The sequence below is a fragment of the Malassezia globosa genome, assembly GCF_000181695.2.
Source record: "Malassezia globosa CBS 7966 chromosome Unknown mgl_sf_1.2, whole genome shotgun sequence".
In the NCBI taxonomy this organism is placed as follows: Eukaryota; Fungi; Basidiomycota; class Malasseziomycetes; order Malasseziales; family Malasseziaceae; genus Malassezia; species Malassezia globosa.
In genome coordinates this window covers 129,030-142,635 of record NW_001849873.1, presented here as the reverse complement: position 1 = coordinate 142,635, position 13,606 = coordinate 129,030, and the positions used below count along the sequence as shown (strand labels likewise).

General features: G+C 52.2%; 5 protein-coding genes across 5 annotated transcripts; 1 reads left to right on the top strand and 4 right to left on the bottom strand.

The window, feature by feature from the left end:
* Window positions 1–6: 6 nt before the first annotated feature.
* On the bottom strand, window positions 7–1,347 carry MGL_0714 (uncharacterized protein; the record flags this gene model as incomplete). Its single annotated transcript, XM_001732069.1, has 1 exon — window positions 7–1,347. The coding sequence occupies one exon, from the start codon at window positions 1,345–1,347 to the stop codon at window positions 7–9; it is 1,341 nt and encodes a 446-aa protein (XP_001732121.1).
* Window positions 1,348–2,106: 759 nt separating this feature from the next.
* On the top strand, window positions 2,107–3,030 carry MGL_0713 (uncharacterized protein; the record flags this gene model as incomplete). Its single annotated transcript, XM_001732068.1, has 1 exon — window positions 2,107–3,030. The coding sequence occupies one exon, from the start codon at window positions 2,107–2,109 to the stop codon at window positions 3,028–3,030; it is 924 nt and encodes a 307-aa protein (XP_001732120.1).
* Window positions 3,031–4,053: 1,023 nt separating this feature from the next.
* Window positions 4,054–7,288, bottom strand: MGL_0712 (uncharacterized protein; the record flags this gene model as incomplete). The annotated part of the gene is made up of 2 exons (XM_001732067.1): window positions 4,054–5,684; window positions 5,767–7,288. 2 exons carry the CDS (start codon window positions 7,286–7,288, stop codon window positions 4,054–4,056), a joined length of 3,153 nt encoding a protein of 1,050 aa, XP_001732119.1.
* Window positions 7,289–7,628: 340 nt separating this feature from the next.
* MGL_0711 (uncharacterized protein) lies at window positions 7,629–8,312 on the bottom strand (the record flags this gene model as incomplete). Its single annotated transcript, XM_001732066.1, has 1 exon — window positions 7,629–8,312. One exon carries the CDS (start codon window positions 8,310–8,312, stop codon window positions 7,629–7,631), a length of 684 nt encoding a protein of 227 aa, XP_001732118.1.
* A 1,901-nt stretch (window positions 8,313–10,213) lies between these two features.
* On the bottom strand, window positions 10,214–12,670 carry MGL_0710 (uncharacterized protein; the record flags this gene model as incomplete). Its single annotated transcript, XM_001732065.1, has 1 exon — window positions 10,214–12,670. One exon carries the CDS (start codon window positions 12,668–12,670, stop codon window positions 10,214–10,216), a length of 2,457 nt encoding a protein of 818 aa, XP_001732117.1.
* Window positions 12,671–13,606: the final 936 nt, after the last annotated feature.

The window sequence follows — 13,606 nt, the reverse complement described above, 5'->3', positions numbered from 1 at the left end:
ATTTTCTTACATGGCGCGCGAATTCCAGGAACCGGTTACGCGCTGTGATTTAAGCTTGACAAGGTTGATCAGCATGTCATTCGCCGGCGTTGGGATCCCATATGCCCGACCCAGTTCAGCAAGGTACCCGTTGATATATTTAATCTCCGTCTTACCACGGCGTGTGCGTATATCTTGATGCATGCTGCTCCAATTCGTCGCTGTCGCCCGAACAACATTTTCAACTTCATGCAGTAGCGATGCCGGCTTCAGTGACGCATCTAAAAGCGGTATACCGTCTCCATCTGTCTGTGTGAGCAAGTCGGCCAAAGGCAAGCTGCTGAGATGCACCGCCTCTGTTTCGCTGGTTGTAGCCGCTGCCTTCGCATCACGCGCATGCGCCTCTAGCACCTGGCTTGCCTCTGTGCATAGGGCGCGGAACAAGTCCAGGGCTGCAGGGACGCCAAACAAGTCGCCATTCTTGCAGTCGACAAGCGCCGTTGTCGGATTGATGCATGCATTGATGGCAAGCTTGCGTAGCGCGCGCATTTGGAATGCGCGAATCGGCTCCCAATGCACGTCCAACGGCAACGACAGCAATAGAGCGAGTGTCGAACGGAGTGAGCCTTCCGGCAGACCAGCGAGATCCATCTTGGATGCACATGGCTCGACACCCTGCGGCTTTGCCGGTGTTGTCGCTCTAGCTGTTGCAAGCTGAGCACTCGGCACCAGTCCTAAATACACGCTGCCAAAGCCTGCGTGAATCGTATGTAGTGGCTTGCGCAAGTAGCATCCATGTGTGGTACTTCCCAGCACAAAGTGCGGTCGCATGTCTGGGCGAGGCCAGAAGCGTTCAATCAGTTGATCAAGCACACCCATGCCATTCTGGAGCAAGACGACCGTCGTCGATGGGGTAATGCGCGGCACAAGGGAGCGCACAGCGGCGAACGTAGCATCTGCTTTCGCCGTCACAATCAAACTGTCTAGCGGCCGTGGTGGACGCCCAGGTCTCTCTCGGGGTATCCCATTAGCATCTGGAAGAAAGACGCGTGTCTGAATTGGATCGACCGGCGACGCCAGTTCAACTTCAAATCCCTTTTCCGTCATGCGCGCACCTTCGCGATCTACAGTCAGTTCCGTAAAGCCTGGTGTGTCGTCATCCTGTTTTCGGGCACCTGCCTTTTCTCGCATATGCAATGTTAATGTCAGTGACTCTGCATCAGGTAAGTATGCTGCCACAGAAGCTGGTACATGCCAACGCGGCGTTCGTGTGCGCATAAGTGGCATGAGACGCTGCCGCATAGCTGTGCGAAGATGCGACGCTATGAGTGTGCCCATCGCACCAATACCCAGGACGTGAACATGCATGTCCAAACGTCTTTTGTATGTGTGCGCGCCTCTCTTACAGACAATCGATCAAAATTCTATTGAAGAAAGAAAAAATAGTCGCGGTTTTCTTCGATGGCGGAATTGAGCCCAAGGGTGAGCGGGGAAAGAAGAATGAAGTCAGATTGGTACCGCGCCGCTTGTGAGGATCAAATTTCAAAAATATCGTACTCGATGTACGTCAAGAACGGCCGGTGAGGGGGACTAGAATCTTTCCTGGGACCAACTTTGCTAAACGTCGTTATCGTCTTACAGCCTTTTGACGCGCGTCTCCATTCTCACCACACATGTATGTCAGACATTCTGTCTATCGGACTGTCATCATGAGTGGCGGCTGACTAAGCAGCACGTTCTTCGCCCCATATCCTTGGGTGATGTTAGATTGTGACCATGGCAAGGTCCGTGCGGTTGTGTTGGCCGAGGACTCGGTCATGCTTCTTGCCTTCCATGAGCTGGAAAGCGATCTTGTTGGTACTCATAGCATTCATTACCCTATCAGATCGCGTATATGCAGCTCGAGTACTCGAGCGCAGTGACTTGTTCCATACCCGCACACGTCTCGATCGCGAGCTCAATGAATTGCAGGGGTACCTTCACAACAACAAATCAGAGCAAGGTACCTTCGTTCCTCATAAGGATAGCGATGGAAAACTACAAGACGCCTTGCAGGATTTGTACAGTATTCACCGTGGCCCACCGCAGGCTTTTTTCCCTAATGCGAGTGGGTACTATTTCGGCAAGATGTCGGTGTGGAACCAGTCACACACGTCCGCCCAGCAAGTGCGCGAGCGAGGAAAAGCAGTTTGGAATCATACGAATATCTATGCGGGACTTCGCGAGCGTCCAGTACCCGACTCGCACGTTTCGCACTTGTATGGGGACATGACGCTTCGAGGAATAGCGAGTGATGATGACTCACTGACCACTACGACGCTAGAAGTCGCAGGCGTGCACGTCATGCGCTCCGGTCGCATATTTCTTGTTGGAACACCGAGCACGTCGCATGACCCTTTGGATATTCGGCACGTTCTTGGCATGATACCTCAAGAGGAAGGCATGTTTCTTCGGAATGCAACAGGGCAAGCATGCTTGGCTGATATTCGTGCTCGAATCGAGCGCTTGGACTACGTGCTGGCCCACTGGGATTCAAAGGCGCCCCCTGTTCTTCCAGATCAACGGGATCCGAGCAACTGTACGATCCAGATGTATGCACAAATGATGCCTGCCGGTCCTGAGCATGTGCAAACAGAACTTGACCTGTCAGAGAGGGAGCTGTCTCACCCAACGGGACTCGCAGTCGTGCACCGAGCTCCCCAATTTCAACTGAACATTATTGGCGTTTCATCACGCTGCGGCATGTTTGTCGAGACAGACACGCTGCTAGGAAAGTCGCGCGCTCAGTTCTGGAGCGATTCCCGCTACTATGTCGCTGGGATGATTTGCGTTGTATTTGTACAGCTTCTGCTCATGTCGCGAGAATGTGAGCGCATTCAAACACACACGGCCATTACTCGTGTGTCTGGTATCTCATTATTCATCCACGCAAACTTTGATGCGTTCTTGTGCATAACTCATACTATGCTAGCTTTCTCGTCCAACAAGTTCAACACCCCCTGGGATGTTGACAATTGGTTTCATGAAAGGCATCTTGTTTTTCGCGTTTGAGTGCCGATTGGCCGTCAATGCGTTTCGTCAACACAACGAGCTTGTTCAGGAAGCAGCCGCTGCAGCGGCAAGAACGACGACTCTAGGACGTGATAATCCAGCGCAGGCATCGCTGCTTGATAGTGAGGACGACAGCTCGTCCGACTCGCATGTGGACCAGTCTGCATGGCATGAGTATCGTCTCTTTTTGCTTCGCCGTATCCGTTACCTGCGCGAGCACACACCCTCCTCTGTTCGTTGGCTTATCGGAGTCATCGCAATTTGGACGCTTGCCCCCTTTTTTCCAGTTCACTTTGTTTTTGTATTCTTACTGATTTCATCCTCGTTCTGGGCGCCTCAGATTTACTGTAATATTCAGCGGCGATCTACGGGTCTTTTGAATAGCACTGTCCTGGGTATGACAGTCACTCGCTGCTATGTGCCAATCTATCTCTTTTGCTTTCGCTTCAATATATTCTTTTTCGATCCATCGCCTTGGGTCTGGCTTCCTATCGGCTGGTGTTGCGCCCAGGCCTTAGTACTTGTTGGTCAGAATGTCGCTGGACCTCTCTTCTTTCTTCCTCGATCATGGCGCCGCTCTGAGCATGACTGGAATTGGCAACCGACGCCAGCTGAGCTTGCGTCTATGCTAAGCCAAGATCGCGACGAAGAAGCATCTCATCAAGCTGATTCAGCGTCTCCCGTTGTGTTGGGTGACTGTCCCATATGCCTCATGCCGAATGAATGGGGCTTGGCGACAGCTCCATCGTCCATGTCAGGCCATTCTGCGTATAAGTCTTCCATCGTGGTTGCTCCGTGTCATCATATATTCCATAAGGAATGCCTGATTCCTTGGATGGAAATCAAACAAATATGTCCAAGTTGTAGACTACCACTACCAGTGTACGAATAAACCCGGACATGGATCTCAATGAGTCGGATTAGAAACAGTGAAGACGGAGCAAGTCCTACTTTCATACAGGTGTCGAAATGAGCAACAGGCAGTGAGACTGGAAAAATGAATCGAATGACGAACATGTTGATTCATCGCTGCATTGGCGGAGGTGGCGATTGCGGGCCCATAGGGTCGTTCATGCCGAACGGTGGGAATGTAGTTGGCATCGCGGTGCCCTGTTGCTGAGTCGATGCACTCGTATAGTAGGTGCTGTTCGGCATGGGCATCACACTGGGCGGACGCACCGCATTAGCACCACTCGCACCTGGGCGTCCACTGTTGGCCTTGTCTGCATGGTATTGTGGGCACGCATTGTTCGTGAGCATATGACCAACCTGTCCACAGCGGCCACAGCGCCGTTTCGTATTTGTCTTGTTCGGCATCTTTTTGTAGCCGCCGTCGATGCCTTCTGCCGCTGCCTTGGCGTTCTTGCGTTGCAAGCGACGGTCCTGGTTCTTGACACGCGCGGCAATTTCTTCTTCCAGGCGCTTCTTTCGCATGGCATCCAACGCCGCATCGCCCGTGGGCACGAGCGACTCCGTGACGATGCTCTGCTCTTCGATTTCCTGTCGCTGCTTTACGTATGCGTTGATGACGGACGGATCACGCACAATGTGCTTGTACCAAACGCCATGAAAAAGTCGCTTGACTAAAAGTGGTCGCGTGGCCTTTTGCTCTTGCTGCTTGCGCTCGCGCCGCTGCTCATCACGCCATAGCTGCTCTTCTTTCGCTGTGATGCGCGGCGGCTCAGGATTCGACAGTGCCGCCAGCTGCGCTTTCCAAATACGCGCGATTTCAGATCGGTAGATCGCTTGTTGCTCTGCCACGTTGTACCTGTGCCCGGACTTGGCGCGTGTCTCGGCTTCTGCAGCGAGTCGCTCGTCCACATCTTCGCCAGCACGAAGGAAAATCTCCTTCATTGACACACGCACGAAGCTAAATGCTTCACCACGTCCACTGGGATCACCCTCGCCGTGCAGCTTGAGCATGGCCTTGCCTTGTGTCGCATGCAAAAAGTTTTTGCTGGTGATCCACGGAGCAAGCAGCTGCTCTATTTCCAACTTGCTTTCGTCTGCATCGTCGTCGGCGCCTTCTGCTGTCTTTGTAAACCCAGCATCCAGGAGGTGACGCTGTCCGACCTGCATACCCTCGACGAGACAAATGTGCTCGGGCGTCAAGAGTTTCTGTAGCTCGGCTTCGTCCGGGATCGGCACGTCCGGCTTGAGCCGCCAGAAGCCCTGGTGCACATCACCGGATTTGCGGTTGTACACCATAAACTCCTTCAGTCGCTGCCGCATTTGTAGTTCATTTTGGTCCGGGAAATACTTCATGACGCGGTGAATTTTGATGCGGTGTGCATGACTTTTTTCCACCAGCTTGTAAGTAATCATTTGCAGGCGGTATTTGATGTTGTTTGTCACAAGGCGCGCATGGGGACCAGGGATCGGCGTTGTTGGGTACGTTTGGCCCACCACATACAAATTCGGCACGTCCCGTAGGTAATACCGTACATCATTCTTGGTTGTGCTGCGGATGAACAAGAAGTCGTTCTGCGATGGCTTATGGCGAAACAGAGGCGCACGAGTCATATTATTGTACAGGACTGGTTGCGTCTGCCCGGGCTCCACACTGCCAAACTTCATGAACGGCGACTCATCGGTAATGTCGAGCACAAATGCTTCGCCCAGCTCGGAGCGCGGAATATGATCATCTTTGGCATCTTTTGTTCGGTAGTAGTTGACCAGCAAGCTACCCAATCCCAATGTTCGAAAGTAAAGGCGGGTACTCTTCAGAGTACTCACACATAATGTAGTTGCTCGCATCCTTAAGCGTCAGGTCACGCGTGCTGTGAAGCACCTCACTTGGATCCTTTGACTTGCGCTCTCCATCTTTGGACTTGCGCGACGTGCGCACTCGCGAAAACGTTATGGGCATGTTCGACGGAAACTGGATCCGTGGGCGATGCCATGAGCGCGTCTCATGCTTCGAAAGCCGCGTCTTATAGAATGGCAGCTGCAACTTGATCGCAGGCCATGCATGCCGCACAACCAGTTGTCCGAGTGTCTGCCGCACCCGGTGTCGATGTTCCTTGCTCATTTCGTACATGCGATCGTTCGACAGGTTGAATGGATCCAATTCCGCCGCGAACTTGCTGGACTTGAGTAAGTTCGGTGGCGCATCTGCCCGCAAAAGCGATACTTGTTTTTCTCTTTGAGTATTTTCATTTTCCAAGATCATTTCCGCATCATTCATGTCCATCAAAAGACGATCGAAGCGGCGAAACGGATGATGGGGATTCCATATGATGTTCTCAAACCACATGCCGTTTGCAAGCTCATGGTTCCGCGGCCGGCTCACGGTCTCCATGGATAATACAGGTGGCAGAAGCTTCTCATCTGTTGAAAACTCAGCTTGATCTTTGTGCGAGTCCAACAGAACCCGCCGCTGCCAGTCATCGACTTCGACATTATTCAGAAGCTGGATTGGTTCGTGTGTATCACCGTTAGCACTTTGATCTTCAATAGCCGAATCATCAAACAAGACTTGGCAATGAATCTTGGCCGATTCATACTCCTGATCTGCTAAATGCGGGTTCACAATTCGTCCCAGAAACGTTGGCTGTCTCTCGCGTTCAAACCCTTCAGCTGAAAAGAACTCATCCTTATCTGATTCCCGCACAGAGATGTCGACATGCGGCTTGGTATACTGCGGAAGCCGACCGATGAGTTTTCGCCGCTTCAGCGAGCGCGTGCCAAAGAGCTCAGTAAAATCTAGCAATTTGCCGGGTTGAAAGTCCGGGAAGAGCATGCGCGCTTCCGTTGTAGGGCTCATTGGCGGTTCGGCTTGCTGTTGCTGATATGGTAGCGCAGACTTGGGCGCCACAAGCTCGTCTGTCTTGTTGAGTGGCGGCTGTGTGGTTGGCACTGTCGCGAGCTGCACCATTCCTTTACGCGCATCGCCTTCCTGGTGATCCTCTTCATCTTCATCCGCAAAATCTTCTTCCTCGCCACGCACAAGGAATTTGCCACGACCAGGTTCGCGATTCACGGGCGTTTTGCGCAGGTTCGTAACATCTTCCATGATGGTGTCATCCTCGTCATCTTGACCAACGGGCCCCAACTTGATATCATCGTCTGCGTCATCATCAAAGTCATTTCTGTAAATTTCCTCGCGATGCAGTGCAGGTGTCGTAGCTGTCTTTTTCGAACCAAGTCCAATTCGACTCAAGTCAGAGTCCGCGCCAACGACGCCCAGGTCCTGCAGAACTTGGCCCAAAGCAAGTCCACCAAGCTGCGTGACGGCATCATCCTGCTCAATGTCCATAATGCTAGGACGTTCTGCAGCTATCTCACAATCGTTCTTATCGTCGTCGCACCCTCAGTCTCGTGGCACGCAGGGCTTTTAAGCTTGTGCTAGGTTCACGCGTCCTTTAGACTGTGACAATCGCCACACGAATGCCATATATGCCTGAGCACTTTCCAGTGTCCCAGCGCGCACGTGGTTTTCTCGGCGCCAACGACTTGCGCGTCGTAACTTGTTCTCCACCGTTAGGAGGACTTTTGATCGGTGCCTCCACACTCCTCGTTCGTTGCCTGGCTACGCGTCTCTTCTCTACTTAAGCTGAAACAAATCAACGGAATTCTGATAGGCATGTTCGGCAAGTTCATGTTAGTGGCATGCCCTTGAGCTGTGCAACCACAGCTGCCACCTGACCAATGTGGCATGGCTCACAGCGACCCTTGACGGCTGATGCTTCATTCCACTTTTCAGGCTTGACACGGGCGGGTGAATACGTCGCATACAGCTCGGGATGGCTATTGCCAAATGCCTCGAGATATGCATGCGAAGCATGTGTAGGGCGAATATCGCACCATGGTGCATCCGTCTCAAGCATAATGCGATGCACAGGGATCTGCTTGACGACGTCCAAGTTTTCCTGCGTCTTGAGGGAGCACCCATTCACTCCAATATAGAGCCCCAGAGCCACGAGCTCTTGCATTTCTTCAAGGGAGCCAGTAAAACTGTGGACGACACCCACACTCCCACGGCTCTGTGCAGAGGGATTGTGGTCGTCTGTGCATTGCCGGAGTGCTGTTAGATGTGGTCGTAGAATGCGGATAAAGTCCGCATGAGCAGCGCGTGAATGCAGAAACAGAGGGAGCTGCACTTCCCGTGCGAGCTGAAGTTGAAGCTCAAAGCACCGCTGCTGTGCGTCAGCAGGAGAAAATTGCAGTCGATCATAGTCAAGACCACATTCGCCAACGGCCACAATGCTCGGATGCGTCTGAATAAGACTTTTCAAGGCTGCGATGTAGGCTGCTGCCCCGCCACCTTCGTACGATTCCATCTCTGCCGACCGAGTTGGATGGCATCCAGCCGTTGCGAACAAGTGGTGTTTTGGATCTGCAAGCTTAAGCACATTTGGCACTTCCGAAAGTGAGCCGGACGTAATGATTTGCGCCTCGACACCTGCATGCTGAGCTCGTTCCAGCACACGGTCCAAGTCATCTTGTCTACGTCAGCAAGCAGTACATCATCACGTACTGGGATGTTTTGTCTTATCATGGTATACCCCGCGGAACATAGGATCTTCTAAGTTTACAGCAATCTCGACATACCGTGGCAACACATGTGTTGTTCCGGTCATGGCTGCTGCTGCTGCTAATGCTCTGCCAAGCATCAAAAAGAGTATGCAAACACTTTTCTAGGTTCGAAGACAGCCCCAGCTTTCATGGCCTCCACACAGCCCGCTTGGACTTCCTCCATCCCCACACTTCATACCAACAACTAAGTAGATGGTTCGGACTAGTACAGCTCCTACTGTCACGCCATTCAACCAAAATTGGCCAAACGATCATTTTCTATGAGTGTAACGGACGAAAAGAATCAAGTATTGATTTGTTTGTTCGTCTCCTTGATGTTAAATAGAATTTCATGTTCTTCGAAGATTTCGAGAAGCATGGAATCTCGATATCGAGTGGCGTCCGCATTGTTTTCTGTACATGATGAAGTTGGCAGGCAATTCAACACCGACAACCGTTCGTAATAAGAGGAGTCATTTTTTCAAGCTACTAACAGATGCAGATCGTATGTCTGGAGGTACGTTTGGCTCATAACTCTGACTGTGTGCAACACGCAGTACCATTCACACTACCTGAGAAGCTATCACTCGATTCCTCCTCTATCACGAGTATTCTGTATATCATGAAAAAAACGAACCCTGATCTACTTGAAGACATCATTGAGATTATTTTGACGGACATGTGGCGGGATTGTATGGCGGCCTGTCTGAGAATGTTGTGGCGACCCTTGTCACTCCGTACTTTGATGGGCAAGAAGTCGAGCTCCTGATAGAACGTGGGACAAGTAAGGACATGCAAAATGTACTGCGTCAGGAGGCAGAGAGCCCTCCTATCTTAGGGCGCGTTTGGTTTTCCGTACGTGGATGACCCAGTCTCTTGGACACATGGATTGTTCTCACTCCATGATCATCACCGCACGCAGATGGATCCAGGCTATGCGCGAATCGAACAAGACCTACGCGGTGTACGTATGTGGGCGCGACTCAACTTGCAGGATCAAAGCTTTGGTGTTGACCAATTCGAGGCGTATGTTGATACATAATATCATCACAGCCTTTCATTTACACCTGCCCCATCCCCGTGCTAACCTGCTCGCAGCACCTTTTTGCCTTTCTTTATGTGGCCGTGCCTAGGCCCTTTGGCGACTGGTGAGAGCCCCCTCATTTTTGAGCGAAAAGTACCTTGAATGATGGTACCACTTGATCAAGACATGGTGTACATACCGTCTTTATAAATAATGAATCGTTCAGCCCAGTTTGTCGCTTCATCCCAACTACCATGTTCATACTCTGTCGCATTGATTGCTAGAGCTCGTGCAAACTTACAAGTTTGACAAAAAATGCGTAAATTTCTGGCTTGGCACTACATACAATGGATCAAGGGTAAAAATAAGGACACGCTAGCTTGTAAAAATAAACGAATGTATGCGCGTCTAAGGGGGAGGGGGAAAGGGAAAGGGAAAGGCGAAACGATGATGATGATAGGGGAATGTCACAAAACAGGGGTGTATGAAACGGGGAAAGAAAAGGGAAGATGTCATGTGGGAAAGATCAGTCAATCAGTGACAACATCAAAACAAACATCCTTAATACACATCCAAACACAAAATTTCTCAAGAACATGACAAGAAACCTCAGTGGCGCAGCCGAAGCACCCCCAGCGACTCTTAGCTACTCATCGAAACACTTTGCGTGCCGCGGTGGTAGTCCACAGTCATAGACATCTGGCCGTGACGCTGGTGGTCTGACGTTGAGTGTCCGGAGCTGTGGAAGTATTCACTGATTTGGCTTGGCGACAAGCCCGAGTCACCCATGATGCCCTGTGCCAAGACATCCATCAGATCCTGGTCTCGGCCATTCGACTGCTCATCGTGCAACGAGCGTGTCATCTGTCCATCGAGGGCCTCACTACTGCCCTGACTCGCGCTCTGAGTGCCATGGTGACGACGGCGCGACGACGTCGAAGTTGGCGCTGCGCGAGAACGAGTCATGGAACGCGAAGCCATGGGCGACGATGACGTACTCGACAAGGAGCCACTCTCACGCGAGAACAGCGAGCCGAGTCCTGCCAATGGGTCCATACCTCGGAAGAAGGAGACCGAAGGCAAGGAACTGAGAATTGACGAAGCAGCGGCCGAGGGCACCGATGTCAATGAAGTTAGCCTGTTCAGGTTAATGGCAGAGGTGGATGAAGACGATGCCGAAGGACTTGAACTGCTGGATGAGCTCTTCGTGCGCGTGTTGTGGTTACGGCCGCTCGATGACGAAGACGACGATGTCTCATCGTCCCAAGAGCCTGTTGTACCACCCCGCTTGGCGAATGAACGTTTCTGCGCACCATCGCCGTTCAAGCAGTCACCTGGGCCTTTGCCTACAGGACCGACAGGTGCCGATGCTTGACACTGGCCAGTCGCGTCGCAAACGCTGATTGTGAATTTCTGGCCCTCAGCCACATTCACTTTCCAGGTCAGACCTGTGTCAGACGTCTCATCCAAGAGCGATAGCACATTGCTGACGTCACCGTCAGCCGTGATTTTGGGGCGGAACGGTGGCTCACCACCCTTCCACGTAATCTTGAGAGGTTGGCACTGTGCCGCATAAGGCGGTGTCGCCACTGTCATTTCTCCACCCGTAGGGCCGCCGCCACCGTTACCACCGCTTGGGCTGTCGCTGCCTCCTCCTTGGCTGCTGCCACCGGAAGCCGCAGCATTCTTGCCAGCGGGTGCACCACCACTGGGTGATGCGCTCGAGGAGCTACTGCTGCTGCCCGAGCTCGAAGAACCATTGGTCGAGCTGGACTGACTTGAAGCACTCGAGCTGCCGGGTGCTGACGAAGACTTAGAATCGTGGCTGGACGATGCGCCAGTTGTTGACGAATGAAGCTTCTGCTGTCCGCCATGGTGACCCTTGTGCTTCTTGCTCGACGAAGAAGACGATGGGCTTCCTGATGTAGAAGCAGCAGCGTTACGACCGTGGGCACTGCCTGAACCACGGCTGTTAGAGTGTTTGTGGTGGTGGCTCTTGCTCGATGACGATGGGGACGTCGTTGACGATGACTTTCCGTTGTGGCGGTGATTCTTTGACGTCGACGGCATAGAAACAGCCGCATTACGCACACCCATCATGTCGCTATCCGTCTCTCCACTTGACGACGAGGACGATTTGCCGTGGTGACGGTGCTTAGCTTCAGCAGCGTCCATTGACTGCGCAATATCTGACCAAGCATCACGACTGTCCGGTTTGTGCGTTTGCTTAGCGTGGTGACGGCTCTTGCTGCTGCTTGAACCATCGCCGGTTGTCGAATTGGACTTAGCAAGTCCCAAGCCAGACGTTGGAAGATTGCTTGGCAGAGACGAGCCGACCATTGGAACGTACATGACGCCATCGATAGTCACAGGCGTCGGCAGCTGCCCCTTGGACGACGACGATGAAGACGATGAGGAGCTCATTACCTTGGTAGCTCCGTCGTCTTCTTGCTCTTCTTCATCCTCAAGGCCGTCAGCACCGCTCTGTTCCACATCATCACCACCAGCTTTTGCAGCAGCAGCACTACGCCCGCCGGCAGCGTGGCCCGAGCTTAGCATCTGCTGGATGATAGCTGAGATGTCGCTCGAATCAATGGAACTTGCACCATTACTATCGGCGTCCGATGCACTCGAGGATGCACTTGAGTGCGAATCGCCGTGGCGCGCACTCAGCTTTGAGTATGTGTGGTTCTTGTGCTCGATAGTGAACTTCGGCGAGTCCTTGTGTTCCTTACCGTCGGTAAAGCGAATCACATAGTTGGTCGAATCACTGTTACCCAAATGCTTAGGTGCCTTGGTACGTAGCGTGTTGTTCTTTGCATCAGTGCCATCAACGTCCGTAGCAAGATGAGTCACCTTGTTCTTGCCGTTTTCACTGAGGGCGACAAGCGACACATTCATGTGCTTCCAGTCTGAATTACCGGAGGCTGGTCCCCACGAGACGACAAGCGGCTCACCAGGGCGCGTAGCAGAAGGAGCCATAGGCTCAAGACCTTGAGCACCTTTCTGGTTCGCACTGGCACCGCTACTGACGGGCGCAGCATTGGCCAGCATACCGGATGCGGTCATGAGAGCAGCAGGAAGCATGAAGTACTGCATGTCGGATAAGGAGTTTGTACGAGAGAAGGTGTGGGATTAAAAAGTGTAGCAAGGAATGAAAGAGTGTTGTCAAAGAGAGTTGGTGATCTAAGGTATGCGATCAACGCTGATACCTTTAAGTGCTAGTGTGCTAGTGCCGGTTACCAGAACCGAGAGGGAAAGCGAGAGAGAAGGGGGATGAGGAAAATTGGGTTGAGACTGGATTGTTGCCATTTTTAAGTTTCCCTAGCCGCCCACCTCACAGCTCAAACAGCTTCGACAGTCATGTGTGTCTTGCACATGTAGATGCTCTATGTGTTGTACGAGGAGATCATTAACTGGCTTCTCCACGTCTTTTTGACTCTCCAACACTCGCATCCAACCAATAGCAGAGGTGGTTCACCCTGGCCTGTGCACTCAAGGCGCATGGAGTAACATCTACTAAGCTGTTGACTACGTTGCTCGAGCTAGTCGATTGGCTGGGATCCCGTCATGTTAGATGTCTTCTGCGGGTGCGAGGAAGAGCACCTATCATCCACTTACCCTGTTTGCTTGAGATGGCCATTGCAAGTTCCCACATTTGATCGTACCATGCGTGCAAAGCCTGCCGTGCGTCGTCGCGTGCATGACTATTTGATGAGCGTGGCAATTTGAGTACCTGCTCCACTCCGTCAATACGCGCATCCAAGCGGCCATCCAAAATAAGCGTGACCAGAAGGGATTCGACGTCATTCGTATGCAAATGGAGCAGCTTGGCAAGATGAAATAATCAAGTACACAAAGGAAATCGTGGAAGATCCAAAAATAAAAAAGACAGGCAACCATGTCAGTGACAAAGCCAAGACAATAACACGTCTGGTGTGCCATACGTACCGACGCGAGTTTGTCCATTCTCACCGCCGCGTATGGGCGAACGTAGTCAAGAATGTATTGCACACGTAACTCCTTCAACACTTC